The sequence below is a fragment of the Alternaria ventricosa genome (genome assembly GCF_023758065.1).
Source record: "Alternaria ventricosa strain BMP 2768 chromosome Unknown scaffold_2, whole genome shotgun sequence".
Classification (NCBI taxonomy): Eukaryota; Fungi; Ascomycota; class Dothideomycetes; order Pleosporales; family Pleosporaceae; genus Alternaria; species Alternaria ventricosa.
In genome coordinates, this window is record NW_026055682.1 from 1109493 (window position 1) to 1128505 (window position 19013).

At 52.9% G+C, this 19013-nt stretch overlaps 7 protein-coding genes across 7 annotated transcripts; 4 read left to right on the forward strand and 3 right to left on the reverse strand.

The window, feature by feature from the left end:
- Positions 1-144: 144 nt before the first annotated feature.
- J4E93_001365 (uncharacterized protein) lies at positions 145-1269 on the forward strand (the record flags this gene model as incomplete). The annotated part of the gene is made up of 3 exons (XM_049339317.1): positions 145-150; positions 294-894; positions 941-1269. 3 exons carry the CDS (start codon positions 145-147, stop codon positions 1267-1269), a joined length of 936 nt encoding a protein of 311 aa, XP_049203274.1.
- Positions 1270-2516: 1247 nt separating this feature from the next.
- Positions 2517-4073, forward strand: J4E93_001366 (uncharacterized protein; the record flags this gene model as incomplete). The annotated part of the gene is made up of 3 exons (XM_049339318.1): positions 2517-3018; positions 3067-3535; positions 3587-4073. The coding sequence occupies 3 exons, from the start codon at positions 2517-2519 to the stop codon at positions 4071-4073; spliced, it is 1458 nt and encodes a 485-aa protein (XP_049203275.1).
- Positions 4074-4172: 99 nt separating this feature from the next.
- J4E93_001367 (uncharacterized protein) lies at positions 4173-6105 on the reverse strand (the record flags this gene model as incomplete). The annotated part of the gene is made up of 4 exons (XM_049339319.1): positions 4173-5341; positions 5392-5710; positions 5765-5967; positions 6015-6105. The coding sequence occupies 4 exons, from the start codon at positions 6103-6105 to the stop codon at positions 4173-4175; spliced, it is 1782 nt and encodes a 593-aa protein (XP_049203276.1).
- Positions 6106-9761: 3656 nt separating this feature from the next.
- On the forward strand, positions 9762-11616 carry J4E93_001368 (uncharacterized protein; the record flags this gene model as incomplete). Its single annotated transcript, XM_049339320.1, has 2 exons — positions 9762-9800; positions 9865-11616. 2 exons carry the CDS (start codon positions 9762-9764, stop codon positions 11614-11616), a joined length of 1791 nt encoding a protein of 596 aa, XP_049203277.1.
- A 1183-nt stretch (positions 11617-12799) lies between these two features.
- On the forward strand, positions 12800-14029 carry J4E93_001369 (uncharacterized protein; the record flags this gene model as incomplete). The annotated part of the gene is made up of 2 exons (XM_049339321.1): positions 12800-12806; positions 12921-14029. 2 exons carry the CDS (start codon positions 12800-12802, stop codon positions 14027-14029), a joined length of 1116 nt encoding a protein of 371 aa, XP_049203278.1.
- Positions 14030-14618: 589 nt separating this feature from the next.
- On the reverse strand, positions 14619-16022 carry J4E93_001370 (uncharacterized protein; the record flags this gene model as incomplete). Its single annotated transcript, XM_049339322.1, has 3 exons — positions 14619-15088; positions 15144-15686; positions 15746-16022. 3 exons carry the CDS (start codon positions 16020-16022, stop codon positions 14619-14621), a joined length of 1290 nt encoding a protein of 429 aa, XP_049203279.1.
- Positions 16023-16590: 568 nt separating this feature from the next.
- On the reverse strand, positions 16591-17979 carry J4E93_001371 (uncharacterized protein; the record flags this gene model as incomplete). The annotated part of the gene is made up of 4 exons (XM_049339323.1): positions 16591-16881; positions 16931-17345; positions 17399-17769; positions 17872-17979. 4 exons carry the CDS (start codon positions 17977-17979, stop codon positions 16591-16593), a joined length of 1185 nt encoding a protein of 394 aa, XP_049203280.1.
- Between the last annotated feature and the right edge of the window lie 1034 nt (positions 17980-19013).

A 19013-nucleotide genomic window follows, 5' to 3' on the forward strand; every position in this document is an offset into this window, starting at 1 on the left:
CGATCTGATAGCCTGTTGTCTGTAATTCGAATGGACGCCTGGAACAGGAGCGACTCGTTCGTCACTTTCCGGTCAAGGACTGCGAATCTCACGCTTCATATGGCGGCCCGAGAGGCTATAAAGCTCTATATCCATGACTTCTCAATGGAAGTTACTCCTTGTTAGTATAGACCCAGGAATAGCTTCGTGGAGTCATGACTAAGTTAATTGCCGTTATTGGGGTCACCGGAAATCAGGTATGCGCCAACATATCAACAACCACTCCAGATAAACACGACACTGACTGAGTCTAGGGTGGGTCAGTTGCTCGCGCGTTCCTGAACGAGCCCGAGTGGAAAGTTCGCGGCATCACTCGCGACACTTCCAAAGCGTCCGCCACGGAGTTGTCATCTCAAGGCGTTGAAGTCGTAGCAGGTAACCTCGATGACCTCGAGTCGCTGAAGAATGGGTTCAAGGGTGCAAATGTCATCTTCGGCAACACTGACTTCTGGGGTCACCTGAATGATCCTGCGACACATAAGCTTGCAGCCGAACAGAAACGTACAGCAAACGAAGTGGCATATGACCGAGAAGTTGCTCAAGCCAAGGCTATCGTCGATGCAGCAGCGGCTCATGTCGGTACTCTGGACCGTTTCGTATTGTCCACGCTTTCTGAAGCTAGGAAATGGAGCAACGGTACCATCAAGTGGAACTTGCACTTCGATGCAAAGGCTGAAACCGAGAACTACCTGAAAGAGACATACCCGGAGCTTTCCGCCAAGACGAGCTTGCTGCACTTGGGCTCCTATGCAAACAACTGGAAACCGGAGAAGCAGGAAGACGGCTCCTTTGTTCTTAGTCTACCCATGAGTGGAGACAGGAAGATCCCCATGGTCGATCCAGTTGCAGACACTGGTCAGTTTCATTCGTCTTCGACATAGCCACCTGCTGACAGCCCCAGGGCGTTTCACGAAAGCACTCGTTGAGTTGCCACCAGGAACACTTCTGAGCGGCGCTGGATCGTTCATATCGTTTGATGAGTGGTGCGACATCTTCGGGAAGGTGAACAATGTGAAATGTGTCTTCAAGAAGATACCCCGAGAAGCCATGGAAAAAGCGATGGGACCCGTATACGGTCCCGAGATTGCCGACATGTACGAGTACTTCGACAAGTTTGGCTTCGAAGGGGGCAATCCCGATGTCGTGTTTCCGTGGGATCTGGACATCGACGTGAAGTACACGTCCATGGAAGAGTATTTGAAGGGGGATGACTACAGCTCCGTTTTGTGAGTTTGCGCATCCACCCAACGGAGCGCTTGTCTGTCGAGGAACGATGAGCCTGTGTCGCTGCGTGAGGCCAGGCGATAACGAGTGGGACTGTTATCTTTGTGGGGCTCATGGCTCGTGCACCTAGCGCAGAATGCCAAATCTCCAGTCGTTACTTACAACCTTCCCACAACTATTGACACTTTCACCCACGCTAAGATCTAGCAGCCAGGGTATCTGGCTTTCACAGCGGCTGCTCATTCGTCCGGTGTGTATGCCATCTTCGATCCCTCCACGTCATCTCCTCGATGCGAACTCTTGATGTTCGCCTGGAGACTTCAGAGCTCTACGAGTGCATGGCGGCGAAATACATCACGGACTCTAAGAATCAAGTCAAATCTACATTATCATGGCAGTAGGTTACTACGCTTCGACCGCTCTTGTCAAAGCCGATCCATAGACTGAACAAAAGTCACGCGCATTGCATGATTACACACCGAACTGATCCGACGTCAACCCCAATAGTCCATCGAATCGAATTGCATCCTGGCATCACGCCATCAAAGTGCTAAGACAGCCGTACCCGAGAGAAAGGCAAGCCATGGGACTTCTTCACCACAAGCGGTATCAGCGCGTCCGGGGTATCGATAGCGACTGCATTACCGACAGCGGGGAAATTCTAGAGCCGCCCCGAGAGGCGCCGTATGCAACGCTTGAACTGGCAACATGTCGGACGATAAACCACTGGACGAGAGCCATGTCTACCCTCGCGCCCTACGCCAAGATGTTTGGGGTTCCAATACTATACATGGTTAGGGTCGTTGCGTTACAGCGGGCGATCTACGGTGATAGGCCCCACCACAATCATGGTAGTGATGTGCGTACAGCCATCCCAACCTGGGAGTTACGGCCCATCCTTCTGATGAGAGACATCATCGTGCTGTTCGCTTGCGTTCAATCGTGGCGCTGTCATTACTTGTTTAGGGTAGTCTCACAGGTCGGTTCGCACATCTATGCAGCAGTCGCCCCTCCCCGCATCGTGACGATAAGACATGCAGACCTCATTTCCGATTGCAATATGTCTCGGGTGAAGCCTCGCTCATCTCAACTATCACAATATTTCCGAAGCTAAGTTATCGCTGCCGTCATTGACTCGGCGTTCATCGTCGTCCATCTCCACCCACACTGCTTGTATTGAGAAGAAGGAAGAGCGCCAGATCAATCGCTGATTGTGTATCTTTATCCTGTCAAACACCTCACGGCCACTCAATATGGCTACCAACCTTTCATTGCTGTTGGGAGCAGCTTTTCTGCTCAGTTCTGTCTTCCTGCTGATCAAGCGGGGAAGGCGCAACATCATCATACAACGGCTTCGTAGCGGCGGACGAAGGGTATCGGGCGCAAAGACTCCTCCAAGGTCTTTGTCTCCAGAGAAGAGGGCAGCGTCCATTTCTCAGATTGATCACGCCAGCACTTTCCCACCATCACGACGCTGCGCTTTGGTTGATATCGCAAAGACAGACAAGGTTGAAGAAGTGTCACCAGACTGGCAGAAGAATGCCTTACCCATGGAAACATCATACCTGGACGCTGACGACTCTACATATCTCCCATGTGGCTTCTCCGTGAAAGAGATCAAAGCCCTCGGTGATTTCCCGGACTATGCTACACTCAGCGGCGTACCTCACCCAGAGCCATATCCAGAATTCGACATCAAGAAAGCACTGCCGCGACCATATAGACCGTTCCGATGGTCTTACCATCAAACGATGTGTGAGTAGTCATGCTAGCTACACCCCGTACTACGCTTATCAAAGGCAGCAATCACCAAGATGCAGCCCGACTGGTGGATCGAGCTCGAAAACACGTATGAAGAACGCATCAAGCAACGTCGTGACCTTTTCGAAAAGCATAGAGAAGCAGTCCTTCAAGCTCTACCAGGGTCAGAGCTCGCCTGCAAAGAACTGATGGAAATGGTCCTGCAATTCGTGTGCGCCAGGTACCCGCATTACTTCCACTTATCAGCAGACAACAAGACTTTCCACAACGGCATCTTGAAGACAGACACCGATCTCACCACCACGTCACCCTTACACGTCCTTCTCAACAATATCCCCGAAGACTTCGCCATCATGCTACGAAACGAGAAAACAGGACTATACGTCTTCCGAGCAGGCATCATATGCAGTGCGCTCGGTTGGAACGTAGGCTCGAAGATCGGTCTCGAACTCGCCGACATACATAAGCCCATTCCAGACTACAAAGAGAAGATGCAGTTCTCTATGGACAGGTGCGTTCCATTAACACTCCCCACCATCTCACGCTAACCCTAACACCACAGATACTTCGCCAAAAAGCCGACCGAAAAGCCCATCCAACGCGGCTCCTGGGGTCTAGAAATCGACACGCCCCTTTACATGCCCCCGGGCGACCCCCATGAAGCCCTCCGCAACCAACAACTTCCAGCCTCTGAACTCTCCACATCCCGCATTCACCTCCGCGTAGACTGGCAGACGCTGCGTCGGCTACCGTTGTCAGGCGCCGTCGTATTCAACTTCAAAGCATTGTTTACCCCGATCGAGGAGTTTAGGGAGGAGAAATGTGTACCAGGGTTGTTGCTCAAAGTGCTGAACGAGGGGAAGAAGGAGTTGATGGAGTACAAGGGGACATGGCATGTTGAGCATGTTGTTAAGCCGAAGTTGGAAGAGTGGCATAGAGAGCAAGTTGAGAAAGGGTTGGTGGGTGAGAATTGGGAGCCCCAGACTCTGGATGAGAGTCCTTGGTTTGAGGGGTGGGAGGGGAAGTGGAGGGAGAGACAAGGGTTTTGAGGCAGCGACGATCTAAGGTCGGATGAAGAAGGCAATCGCATATCCCGCATGTTACTCTGATCTTACTTGTACATAGCCAACATATTCCAGATCGCGCTTTCAGGTTCGCAGACCAAGTCTCTTAGGCAGCTTACCCCGATAAACCCACGCCGCACCCGCAGCAACCGCACTCAGCGTTCCAAGCACCAACGTAGTGTTACTCACCATCGTCTCCTCGCGCACCCTACCAATCTTCGTCTCCTGCTTCCCCGTCCCGAAAACAACTTTACTCGCACTAACACCGCCAGTAGCAGTCGCACTCGCATCCTTCTCTCCCTCATCAGTAGTAGCCGTCGTCTCGAAATCCTCCCAGTCGATCTTGGCAAGCTGCTCCTGGTACTCGACGACCGTCCCGGACCAGTTGTTGGTAATCCGCCCCTCTTTGTTCTTATACCACGACATGCAGTTCGGGTCGGCAAAGCTACTGTTCTTCAAAATTTGCTGAATGCCTTCGTTCCACTCGTGCGTCCTGTCTTCTTTGGGCATGATGCCCATTCTCTGGCCGCGGTTTCGCGCGTCAAGGACTGCAGAAACGAGGGTGTTGAGGTAGCGAGACTGTGCTTCGATCATCAGAATGATGGAGTTGTGGCCTAGATTTGTGTTGGGGCCGTAGAAAAGACCGAAGTTGGGTAGGGAAGGAATGGTGGTGCCGTAGAGGGCTGTAGCGCCAGAGGACCAGATGTCTGCCAAAGGGCGCGAATTGGCTCCAGTGACTTTGATGGGGTGGAGGAATTCGACTGTCCGGAAGCCGGTAGCAAGTACGATGGTGTCGTGCTCGTGATGTGTGCCGTCTTCGAGCTTGATGCCGGTTTCTGTGATGCGACGGATCTTGTTGGTCTCGAGGGTAGTCTTCGGGTTGGCTACGGCGGGATAGTAGTCGTCAGATATGATGACCCGTTTGCAGCCTGGGCTGTAGTTTGGTGTGAGCTTCTCCCACAGTTGGGGCTGGTCGGGAATTTGTGTCTTCATCATTTCCATGCAGCTGCTTCGAATTACTTCTGCGAACTCGCTCTTGCTATCCGTGACGGCGTCGTGGAAAGATTCTCGGAAATCCATCATGGAACTGCGTATGCGCCAGCGAACGGGAGGTAGGTAGCGCAATACGGCACGTTTGAGAGCGCTAACGGGGCCGTCGAGACGCGGAATGACCCAGTTCGGGGATCGTTGGTAGATGGTCAGAGAAGAGGTTTGTGGTAGGATCTCTGGAATGATCTGAGCAGCCGTGGCACCTGTGGCTTTGTCAGTATCCATTGCTCCAAACACATAGTGTTGCACATACCGTTGCCGATGATGCCCACACTCTTGCCCTCAAGCCTGTGGCTCCAGTCCCAGCGCGCTGAATGCATGATCTTGCCCTTGAAGTTCTCCAAACCTTCGATATCCGGGTATTGTGGCTGGTTGAGCTGACCGACAGCTGAGACCAAGAAGTCGCACTCGATGCTGTAAGCAGGGTTGAACTCTGCATCTTTGCCGCCAGTCACATTCACGTCGACCTTCCAGCGGTTCTTCGAGTCGTCCCACGTTGCGGCTTCGACGGAGGTGTTGAAACGAATGTATTTGTATAGGTTGTACTTGCGGGCTACGTTGCGGAGATAGTCCTGCAGCAAACGTTAGTGTCTGTAATGTAGGGTAGATATGAGAGGAAAACTTACAAGTATCTCTTCTTGTCCGGGATACTCTCTCGTCCAATCTGGGTTTTGTTCGAAGGAATAACTGTACAGCATACTCCAAACGTCGCAGCAGCACCCGGGGTACTTGTTGTCATGCCATGTGCCGCCGACACTAGAGCTCTTCTCCACGATGATGAAGTTGTGACATTGGTTTCGCTTGATGAGGTCGATTGCCATGCACATTCCTTGGTGATATTAGCTATAGAAACCATATAGTTGTTAGAATACTTACCAGAGATACCTGCTCCGATAATGACAACTGCAGCATCAGTGTGATCTTTGTTTCCCACTGGGACCTGTGGCCATGGCTGCGATCCTCCCATCCTGACGAGTATAGCTTCTTTCGAAGGTCTGTGCCAAAGGAAAGTGTTTAATCACGGAACTGAACTGGAACTAGAAATGTTGGAGATGGGCGAAAGGACGAGTGGAGCCACGAGATAAAGCCTACCCCAAGGACCCGCCGCAGGGGTTTCTTTCCGACGATCAAATGGCATGGTGTAGTACCATCATTGCCATCCAGCGAATGATCGCGTCGATAGCTTCCCGGTCCGAAGTAGTTCAAGTCCCCTTCCCCTCAGTGATTACCCACCCGAGCATCCTGACCCGAGGTAGTACAACATCGGCCTGATTCATACGTGCAGTCGTCACACTGCCCGGGGTGAATGTGAACTTAGGTGACCATTGCGGCCGTATTGCTTGATACTTCTGTAAGCCTCGTTCAGCCCATGGGGGAGCATTACGGGCGTGATGCAGGGCGGGGATGAGTGGCGGTTGACAAGGGTGACGACTGAGTGTGGGGAAAGGGCTTAGCCGGCAGCTCTAACGCTTTTGGAACAGCAGCCACGCCACTGTCGAGTCGACCAGATCGACTCATTTGATTTAACGTTCAAAGCTAAATAATGGGGTGCAAGCCTGGCGAGTCGCGTTGGCTATTACTTTTGGATTGTTTGCTATGACTAATTTACCACATTGCTGTCACCAGATCACCACCTGTCTATAACATGTAGTGTGGTGCGGACAATAAAAATGAACTTAAACTTGGCATCAAGGACTAGTTGGTGTATGAATCGCTCAATTTATCGGTTTCTTCCCTCTGCAGCTTCCCACAGACCACGATCTCCTTCTGCCGCGAAAGACGCTCGAAAATTGCGTGTGGCCCGTGTCTCTCTCTTCGACGTCCCTTCTACGAGACTCCCCCGAGAGGATAGCTCTCTGCCATGTGCTTCTTCATCCGACTCGAACTGGTGGGTCTGCACCACCCCCCATCGTAAATTCTTGTCTCGCTGCTTCCCTTTGTCCCTTCTTGAATGCGGGCCAACAGAGCTCTCTGGTGACCTAGAAACTGCGCGTATTCGAGACCATGCTTCGCTCATCTGTGTCTTGGAGACATGTAGTGCAGGGTCTCTAGGCCTAGTCTCGATCAAACAGGCCTGATCAGCTTGGAGACTGCGTTGTTTCTGTGCATGTGGTCGACAGGAAAGCTCGTCGGGCGCTGTCGCTTGCTTGTCTTTCGAAAGGCTATACCCTGCGTCAGGGGTATCTTCGCTTTTGGTACCGTTCTGAGATTGTGCTTCGCGCTCCTGTCTTGATCTGGTGGACGGTGTTTGATTGCGTTCGGTGCTTGCTGCCAAGTATCGACTTTGCTTGACTTTCTCGCTGTATTGAAGATGCCGCGGATCGTCGTGTAGAATGTGTTTGAGTGCAAGGTACAGGAGGACAGAGTACTGAACGACGGTGGCTCCCGTACTCGTTGGGTTTCTTGGAGTTTTCGAGTTTGATCCTCCCGATGTATGCAAATTAGAGTTCTTCATCTCAATGGCGTGTAAAGCCCATGGAGCCCAATCTACAAGCGCGATGCATTATTGATTCATTGCAGTCGTGTGAGTATGTGCTGTTGACGCCATAGCTTGTGGGTGACTCTGACTTCGTCAGTTGACGTGGAAGCTATAACCATCGCCAAAAGCCAACAGTCCAAGCTCGAAAGCTTGCTGCAGTGAGATCACTGTTGAGATGAGTGTTACAAGTTGAGGCGTTGCCGGGACCTCCGTGAACCTTTTACAAGATTCCAAGGTTGTAATGTGTGCGATTGATGTCAACGGGAGGGGCCGCTCACTAAGGCATAGGGGCTGCGTAAGATGAATCTGGTCAGCGACTACGTATGCCGGTCAATTATACTCTAGAGGGGTCGCAGTGCCGGACTTCCAAAGTTTCGCGGCGGCCCTTTGTTTCGAGCAATCTCGATCGCCTGGACACCACCAAGGCAAGCATGCATTCAGCAGCAATAACTTTTAACATCACTGGGATCGCCGCGCAATTTCGTCGGATCGAAAGTTTGGCACCACGACTCTGAGGCAATCGTGATTGTGTGCGTGATGAAAAGCGTGCAGCAGTAGTCGCATGCTTAGACGTCTCGCACCAGGCATCAAATGAGCCTTGCTGATGAAATCCATGTTCGCGCAGTGCTCATCCACGGGTAGTGAGGCCGTTGAATGGTGCCGGCCTAGGGCATTGGAGGCTCATGTACCCACCCGATGCAGTGGTTAAGTGTTGACTTATTTCGATATCGCACCATGGTCGCACGATACCGTCCCTAGCGACAATAACAGGTGGATCTACGATCTGCGATCTACGCGCCTAGCGAGTGACAAGGCCGCGAGGGTTTGTGAGAGTTGAGCGAATCTTGTGCCAGCTTGGGCGGCGAGTATTGGTAGCTTTAGCCGACGCACTTCATAGAGGGGACCCGCACATGAACCAGCTGGCTGAGCAGGCTCGGATCTTGGTTCACCGTCCTTGATAACGGAGCACTGAAACGCAAAACGAAGTGCTTGGATGACGCATGCCATGACGATGAGGGGGCTCAAGCAGAAGGAATGGAGGGATGAAGCGACCGTTAAGAGGCCTGTCCAGAAGCCAGTGCGCTACGGCAGCACAACAATAGCCCGTCGGGTTATTCCCAGGATATTCTCACGGAAGTTTCCAGCCAGGGTCGGCAGACAGAAGTTTCTTCTCGCCGGCGGAAGCTTCTCTCACCCCTGCTATTAAAGGTTGAACAGTATTGCAGTGGTGGACATGGCAGCAGTGATGGATGAATGGCGAATGTTTTGCGATGTGAAACTCGCCCCCGCATGTCCAGCCGTCGTTCGCTCGGCCAGGAAGATGTCAGCAAAGGACGCAGCGCGATTGGCGTGCTGAGTGCAGGCCCGCGAACAAAAGGAGCATGCTCGTGTTTACTGGAGTGCGGTCGTGTGTATGGAGATCTGGAAAGCGGTAGCCGGATCGAGCGCATGTCCGCGGCCCTTCTTGGCTGCTATTCGTGGGGCCGCAGCGCCGCTAAGTTTCGATAGTCTGGTCCTGCTGGGAAGGGGCACACGATCGCTCCTTCCGCCGATGTCCAGGGCTGGCTGGAGGACTGCGAGGGCAGGTCATGGCGGGTTGTGGCTGTTGGGCGTCTTCAGGAGGCGCGTGCGGGTGGGCGACAGTGGGTTTGATTGACGAGTGGCAGATTTGGCCGCTGTCGAGGCTTCAGGCGCCCATCCGGCTGATTGGCTGCATTACTATTCTACGAGGCATCGAGACTCCAGGCTGGTGGTCGGCTGCGTCCTGTCTAATGCTAGCTGCCACTCTGAAACTCCAACACCTCCTGGTCGGGCCGGCGCACACCACGACGCGCAGTATACCTATCGTCCTGTCCCGTCCTGCCTGGGAGTTCTTCGCTCCTGGTCCCGCTGCACTGCACTATTCGATGCAGGCCAACCCACGGCGCATCACCACGATTCTCCCGCCATATCATCCAAGGTCACCCATGCATGCAGTAGTCGCCAGTAGCTTTGTCTAGCCATTCCTAGCCGACCATACTCTACCAGCTTTCCGCGCGCGCATCCATTTCCTCGTCGCGCACCTGCATCACATATACGCGCTCTGCAACCGCACTCTACTCGAAATCCTGCCTTCGGCCTAATACAGCATACTCTAATCAACCATGAAGCAACGCAAGTTTTCGTTCAATCTGGCGCCAGTCGTACGTACTATCCCCAGTCCTTTATCCGCAGTCGCATCCCAACGGTAACTCACCGCCAATGTAGAAGATTGCCTCCAAGTCAGACCTCTCCGACAAGCCTGCGACAGAGCCGACTCCCTCGTCGTCACACAAGAGACATACCTCCAAAGACAGCATATGCGACCAATCGCCCTACATCAACCGCCGCGTTCTCGACGAACATACCGATCTCGAACTGCGCCTAGCATGTCGCGAAATCCTGCAGAACTTCAAGCCGTCCGACCATGGCATGGAGAACACCGACCCCAAGCTCGACTTTGGTGGCCTCGGCCGACGCAAGGAGAGTAAACCACAGGCCGCTGAGGTCACTGTCCGCATGCCTACTGGCGCGCCCCCAGAGCTGTCGGCGACTTCGACGTCATTCATGATGCGCAAACCCAGCACCAAGACACGCTCACGCGCCAAGGCAGACCAAGAGATAAGAGCAAGGACATATGGAGATATGCCTGCACGCGCGAATAGCAGTCGCAAGCGAGCTGACTTCGGATGGCTTGACGAACGGGACGCGGAGAGGGAGGAGAAGTTGAGGTCATACGGCAAGACTTCCATCGACGTACCGCGATCCAACGTCTACCGCAATGACTCGGATGAAGACGTGACCCTCCCCGTAGCAGTCACATCTACTCTCGCCAACGCCAAGATGTCGTCGTCGGTGCCCACTTCCGCATCGTTCCTCCACAGCAGGAGTACAAACAGACTGTCCCACCAATCCGATAACCCAGCAGCAGTTGCAGATGCACAAGCCGCCGAATGGATGCGTCGAGAGCTGGAGAAGAAGCGGCAGCAAGAAGCATCAGAGGGCCACCGTGGTCGGTCATCGACTTCGGTCCGCCCACCTAGTCGTGCTACCAGCGTCAAGGAAAGCGTCAAAGAATACATCTTCCCGGGCTCCCGTAGTCGGGCTCTGAGCCGCGCGCAGTCCAAAGACTCTCTTCGTCCAGCAGCCGACAACGACGACCCAGGTCTCTCACGCAGTGGCTCGAATTCAGGGTGGCGTAGTTGGGGCATCCCCCGCCGCTTGAGTTCAAGAAGCAACAGCAGACCAGGAACCTCGAAAGGAAAACCGGAGGAAGCTCAGCCCAGGAAGTCCGAGTCCAACGGCATCAACTTGAACAGAGAGCTACCCCCACTACCAGGTCTGGACACATGGAAGGACCACCAAGAACCTTCCCAGGAGGAGGAAATAACAGTGTCGATGAAATCTCCCACATCGCCAACCGCCGCAACACACATTGCAAGCATGATGCGCTCGCAGGAACAGCATCAAGAGCGCTCTCCGGCAGCGAAGAAACACAGGAAGAGCGGATCCGATACGTTGGCCATGCAATTCAACGATTCGTTTCCTGCACGGAAGTCGTCCCGCAAGCAGGATACTAAGCCCACAAGGACCAATCCAGGCAGCCCAACACACCCCGGAAACACGATGACTGGCTGGTCCTCTACTAGTAATCTAGACCAGCGCCTCGAAGCAGGCTCCAGCAACCACACTCGCCAACGAAGCGGAGATAGCCTCTCTGCTAGCAACCAGAGTGCCGAAGCGTCTACCTTCTCTCGTAAGATGAGTCTGGATACCACGGCTCAGAAGACCGTCTCCAACGAGCCCAAGACTCCAGGCCGAGAAGAGCAAAAGTCCAAATTGAAGAAGATCTTTAGCGGCTGGATGCACAAGAAGGACAAGAAGGAGGACTGGATGCATAAAATGGAGAAGGAGGGTGTCAGGGAGGGTGTCCTAGTGCAGGACGGCAGCACAAGCGCGTCGCCTGTGGTGCGCTACTAATCTCGCTTCGCTGCCGTCTAGGTATCGGTCTGGATCGTGCCTTCCGTTTTGGATGCGTCATACACCGGATTGGGGTATTTGTATACATGTAATGACGCTCACGCGTAACGTGCAACGACGCAACGCCACTTTTCATTTCTTCTCGGGGTTTTCTAAGGTTTGTACATCCGGCTGCGCCGTCATCAGTACGATGCATTTTCTTTTCTTCCTGCATAATGGTATAGGATTGTGGTAATAGAATGAGATTTCTGGTGTTTCTTAAAATTTGTGCACGATCCCGATGCTTGCAATGTCAAAATCGCATGAGTTCCACAATTTTTCCTTCGTCCTGTCTTTGAGTATAGAATTAGGCCAGGCTGTCTATTGGCGCTGCACATGTGACTGCGCTTCGTGAAGTGTAGGTGTCGCGTTAGATTGGGTGCTCCTTCCCTGGCTACAATCAGAACACCTATCTACGTTCAACAACTTAGCAAGCGTCTCTTTCCAACCCCCATATTGCGCACTGCATTCTACAGGCCGTCACCATGGGTATGAAAGCCGGCTTCCCTTCGCGACAGCGACTAACTACATATCAGCAACGCCCTCACCTTTACCTGAAGGTCCCCGCTTTCCCACGTCGCTTTGAGATATAGCATGTAAGGTGTCTGAGTGGTAGCTATGGCAACATCGTACAACTGACCGCTAGTATTCTTCTTCGGCCTTATATCGACACCACGCGACTGCGGACGCGCACCGGTCGGCAATTGAGTACACAAGCTATCGTGTGGAGATTCTGACGATACTTGTGATCCCAATACCAAGCACCACAATCAAGTGGCCGTTGCAAACTACCCGCTCCGAGGTTGGCGGCGCATCACATACACCATCGCTTTTGCAGTTCCGGTTGGATTTATCGACATATCACGACCGACCATGTGAGAGCCATGCCTCCAATAAGATTGTGCAAAAGAGCTAACACCGAGGTGTTCAAGTTCTATTTCCCCCACCAGAACGCCTCCATCATTATGCCTTTCTGAACGCTACATCCACACAAATTCCCAACTCGACTCGTTTGTATACGAAATCAAGTCCCCGTCTTCCGTCACAATACTCGCCGGACATGTGTAACGTCATTCATTTTTTCTTCAAATGCCAGCATCTACTACGTCTACGAAGATCGCGCTGCAAAGGGACTAAACATAAAATGACGCGTACAAGTATCAAAGCTGCTTGTACAGCGGAGTCCTTCCTTACTGTGTACGCTCAGACCGACTGCAGTTCCTGTGAACACAAGCTATGGGAGAGCCATTGGGAAGCCAAAATAGGGCGAGCGAGATTGTTCTTAGCTAAGCTGACTGAGAAGCGGATGCCTGGTGTCGATGAGATATCGACTCTGGTCCGAGAACTTGACGAGCAATACTACGTGGCTTCCTGGGACGCAAGAAATATGCAGATACCTTCACACTCTTTTAAGAAAAGCGTGGCGCGGGTAAGCATAACCTACCATCAGACAGCTCGCTCGCCCCTGACCCAGGAGGTACGACCGGAAGACGTCGTTGACCCCAAGAAGCACATGAAGGACTGGACGGAAATGGATGAAGACGACTACGATGGCGACTACGTTGCGAGCACCGATCCAATTCACCCAGTCAGTACCGATTACTCGCATCCTCTCGACGATGACGACGGTAGCTGGATACTCAATCACTTCTCGCCTGAAGAGATGGAGTCTGCGGCCGGAGATCTAAACTTCGATCAGAGCGGATGGAGTTGGGACAACAACGATAATGTCAACGACAGCGACAGCGACAGCGAGAAGGGCGGAACGCCTATGATTGCTAAATCTCAAGAAGAGAACACTACGTCACAGACCGGCGATGACGATCTCACCGCGTGGGGGCCGGAAGCTTCCGCGTCCTCCATGCTTTCGAAAATCAGCATGGATGGTCTCAGCGTGGAACAAAAGCGTGCGAAGGAGCAGAAAGAACTCATAATCGATGCATTCTGGGTAGTCGTGAATGAGTCCACGGAGCCACAAAGACAATCAGACTCCAAGATAGAGGATCTGAATGTGATCCTTCGCAGCCTAGACATCTTTCAGTCCAGTACAGCTCCCTCAACTCCTTGCACGCCGACCAAGTCACCTCACATGTGGGTAGATGGTCCCGCGGACGCCCCCCATACTCCACCATCGACACCTGATCGACCCGTAACACCACCAAGTCCCAACTCAACACGCACAGCTTACAACAAACAACGCAAGTTCCTCAAGAAGCGACTCCAAGAAGATGCTAACGAAGACAAGTACTACAGTGACTTGCTCCTTGTTTCGCGATTCGAGGCGAGGGCATTTGAAGGACCAGAGGGGAGGTTTATTGCTGATCCCCAGATGGTGAGAGCATGTGGTGGAAGGGGGAACGGGTGGTTTCAGTAAGGATGCAAAGTTCAAGGGCAGAGGCATTAGCTTATGTACGGATGTGCCTTTCTTCATTACTCATGTACTGGCAGTACCATTACGCACTGCCATTCATACCCATGTCTATCAAATCCCATTCAAGCGCCGAACGCTATGCATATATCTCATCGCCGAGCTAAACGCATCAGATCACGTAAAGCAGGTAAAACAGCCCACAGCATGTGTAATGTCGCCAGACCCAATCTGCGTACGGTCCGATACGCCCCCCACCCTGTCCAGTAACATAGCCCCAGTATGATCAGTGGGAACATGATTGGGCTCACTATAAACAAGAGCAGATAAGCTGGCCCCATGCTGAGAATCGCGAACACGGCATGATACCATTGGTTGACAAAGTCCTCGAAGTCGTCAGGAATATCGTCTGGATCAAACAGCGCATGGGGATGACGGCCGTCAGTCATCGCGCATAAGCTCCGTCGCCTTGCCGATCTAGAGCACCATCAGCGACGTGAATAACCTAGAAGTCTACGTTAGCTCAGGATGTTCGTTTCTAGACTAATGTAGACTCCAGCGTACCCGTTCATTCATGCTGGTGGAGCGACAGGGATCACCACCTGTCGCCACCAGAATCTCCGCTCATGACAGTATTGAAGAAGTTGGCGTCGCCGCCGTAGTTGCCACCTCCGCCATACCCGCCCATGCGGTTCTTGCCCTGGGTCTTGGCGTGTTCAACGATGGAACTCTTGCGGCCGAGATCCTTCGCTAGAGAGACGGAGTTTGTAATCGAGGATAGCAGGTTGACTAGCTGCACATCAGATGCTTCTTGCTGGGATTCGAGCGAGAAAGCGGCTGAGTCTGGCGGGCCGAGTATATTCAAACGGGCGAGCATGGCGGATACACTGCGGAGGATCGAGTGGTCTAGAGGCAGGGGATGTTGCGCGTCTGGCGCGGCGTTGACGGGTAGCGACGGGTCGGAGAGGTACGATGCTGGGAGCGAGTCGATGTATGCGCGCAGGAGCATGATTCGTCGGCTGAGCATGCGAATAGCGTTCATCTTGGCTGTGAGAGAAGAGAGCACTGGGCAAAGGTTAGTATGTCTGTACCAAGTGGGATTTGAGGTCGCTGAACCCACCTTCTTCATCGTCTGCGTTCAGGATCACCGACTCGTCGATGGGCGCATCCTTCTCTTTCTCCTTTTCCTTCTCCTTTTGCTTTCCGCGTGTGTTTCGCTTCCCAGTAACCTCGTCGGTTCTTGAAGGCTCAGGCGCTGCACCTGCTACGTTTGTTGTGCCTTCCACTGCAGTAGCGTTGCCACCACCCCGCGCGACAAAATCGACAGAGATCATTTCCGCCTCGCCAGTCTCAATCGAGTAGACTAGCTCTCTAAACTTGGTCGACTTTGCTTGCACAGCGCCGTCAATGTCCATAGCCTTATCATTCGGATCACTCGTTGTATTGACGGACAGAGACTCGTAGACGGTGAGAGGTAGCTTTCCAGCGGCAGTCTCTTTGGAGAAGGCATTTTCTGGGTGGAAGAGTACGAGTAGCGGGGACTCGGTGTAGACTTCTGATATGCGCGAATGGATAGGAAGGATGTGGGGTTCTGGGCCGGAGGCGGGACCGAGGGTAAACCAGCCTACAATGTCTAATTGTGGCTCCTTGTGTACGTCCTTGACTACAGTAACGTAAGCTTCGTTCGAAAGTGTACATGGGAGATATAGACGAGAAACTTACAGTCTTCAATACGCTTGCTGAACCACTCGTCGTCTAGTACCGTCTCCCCGTCTGGGTTTGACTGGAGCTTTGCTTGGAAAGCAACCTCCATCGTGATATTCTGACCATCCTGCGCGCCTAGTATGGCTCCAACTACGGGTCCTGTCTGCTGCCGTAGTGTGTGCCGTGTTACGCAGTCTGTTATTGTGAGGAGTACCAGCGGGTGAAGTTGTACTGTCGGACTTGCGTCAGAGGCGCGGGTGGTCGAAACGAGTGGATTCCCTGATGATTCGGCCATGTTTGCTGCAGTATAATCTGGTGTCGCGTTCGGAGATTCTCGATGGTCGAGATAGTGATAGGAAGTCGGAGTGGCAGTCGAGCAGCAAGGCAATTGCTATGATATGGTCTTGGTGGGGAGCTTGCTTAGGCTGCAGCTGCCACAATTCGTGGGGTCGTGCCAAGGCGCTACTCTTCCAGCGTTAGTGTCAACGCGACTGCAGCGCGACGCGCTTTCCTTGGGAGAGACCCGTCATCGTCTGGCTTTCACAACACTCAACGTTCTCAGATTTCAGAGACAAGCATGACGAACCGAGGCGAGCATTCGTATCCGGAGTACGATTATGGCATTATGATTCATAGTTCGGCCTAACCTCCAGATCTTTGCATCAATCGCCAAATACGCCCCAAAACTCCTGACCGAATCCAACCCAAAAGCGAATGGTATCTTAGTCTTGATCCAGACTTTCAAAACGCCTGACCGCGATCGCCGCCTTTCGGACGATCTCTCTATGTCGTTTCTATCGTGTCGTTATGAATGCCACAAAAGTGAGTGTACATATTGGTGGTTTCGTGGCCTGTTTGCTTCTCTACATCTCGACGAGGACTTTGAGAACAAGCTTGCCGTCTTCGTCGACCGTCTTGCCAGCGAGCTCGAATGCTTCTTTCGTCGATGTCAGTCCGTGGAATCGGTGGGTGATCATGTTGTCAAGACTTGGAAGTACACCGGCAGACAAGATCTTGATACCGGTCGGGTAGGTATTGGCATAGCGGAAGATGCCGATAATGTCGACTTCCTTCAGATGAGATGCTGACATGGGTAGTGTCTGGATCGGTGTACCCATTCCGACCATGATGAGCTTGCCGCCAGGCCTTGTCGCCTGCAAGAGATCAGAATCAAGTTCGCAAGTGTTTCCCAAAAAGACTTACGTATAACCCAGCTTGCATGCAGATTTCCTTTCCAGTGCAGTCAAAAGTGACATCAGCACCTTCAAAGTCTGGCTCGTTCTGGGATGCAATCTGCATAACATCGGCAGCCAACTCTTTGGCTACAGGAAACTTTTCAGCAGCCTCGTTGCCACCTTTCTGTGGGGTCACGATATATCCTTTGTGCGCAAAGCCGTTAGCCAAGGCGTAGTTGATACGGCCGTAGTCGATGTCTGCGATGACAACGGTTGTGGCGCCAGACACCTTGGCCATCGCAGCTGTCAGAAGGCCGACTGTGCCTGCGCCAAAAACAATGGCCGTGTCACCCTGCTCGATCTGGGCTCTTCTTGTTGCATGGATCGCCACAGAAAGAGGCTCCAGAAGCGCAGCCGACTCCATGGAGACGTGTGAAGGTAGTCTGATTTAAGTTGTCAGCTAGGTTCGGCTTCGGGTCGATCATGCACGACATACTTGTGGCACCATTTTGCGGGATGGTTGATGCGTTCCTGAAGCGTTCCCTGGAAATGAGGCACAGATTTGGCGCTACTCCGAAACCTCATCTTCGGGCAGAGGTTGTAGCGTCCCCGTTGGCATGACCTGCAGTTGTCGCACGGCACACCTACCTCCAGAGCAACACGGTCGCCAATCTGGTAACCGGTAACACTCTGGCCGATGGCAACCACAACCCCAGCAGATTCGTGGCCTAGTGACAACGGCTCGCAAGCCTGCAGATCACCGTTGCAGAACTTGCTGTAGTAGGAACAATCGCTCCCGCACAGTCCAGTGGCCTTGATAGCGATCTGGAGTTCATTGGCGGCGGGGTCCGTAATGGTACGAGTTTCCTAATTGGATTCGTTAGCTTCACGTTCAGATGCTCGATATACACCAAAACCCCCACGAGTTGTGGGTAGACGTGGGATGTGTAACGAAATTGGAAGGCATACCAGCCGCAAATCCCTTGGCCCATGTAAGACCGAAGCTACGACAGTCGAGGACTTGGAGTAGTGCCTCGTTGGGATTGGATAGATATCTGCGAGAGCTGAGGGAGCCATTACGAGAAAAATTTGGTAGTATGGGGGATGGTGGCAATGGAGCGGGAAGAGGTGAGGAAGAGATAGCTAACAGAAGCCCACCCCACGGGAGCGTGGAGGCTGATATAGTTGTTGAGAAGGCCCATTTCGATCAACGGTGGCCTGGCACAAGCTGGGCTTGCCTCAGGTTGGTGCATCGGCGAGATAATGGCATCGCATGAGGGAAGATCCAAAGGTTCCACGTCATTTGCTAGGCGTATCAAACTGGCGGGACGAGCATGGATAGGGATGCGCGACCAGAGCTACTTGGTACGGTAGGCCTCGCGTAGTCTTTTCTTTATCCCGTTACTCTGTGTGTATATATGAGGCTAGATCTTCTTGTGGGTACACGACCGGGAGCTCTTGTTATTCGCCCAGCGAGCTAGTATCTAGGGACTCAAGCATTCTTAGACTCGTTTTGCCGGATCAACACCGTATAGCTCCGGGACGTGCACACGCAAGATGCGATATAGGAGCAATGTCATAATGCAGTGTGTATCTTGAACACGTCTTGTCTTGTGTAGTGGCCGTCTATCGGAAACCCGCCGGCGTTGTGAAACAGCGATAAGGCAGACTGCACGGCTGTGGAGCCCGCTGCCAAAGGTTGTGTTGGGATTTACGGCAGCGAACCTGTCGGTTGTAGTGGCCCTGCAGAACCACAGATCCCTGAGCAGGACGCGCGAAACATCAGCCTGATATGCAGGCTGTCCTGTCTCGGCGTTAGCATGTCGTTACCGCTAAGCCAAAGCTCAAACCATAAGTCGTCCTCTGCCCCCGGTGCATCATCAATCTTGGATCCTTAGGGCCTGCACACCGACGGGAAAATTCGACCGCTGACTGGCTAGCGTATCTGGCTGATTTTCCAGAAGACTTCCCGAAGTCACTTTTGCAATATAAAATCCCGGATATATTGCCCATGTGCGAACGGCTCACGCCCAACGGTGCGCCTCCAGACTGGACTACTCTGGGGATCATGGTAGCAGTCCCGTAGTGCGGCCCCTTAGCGGGATCCTCCT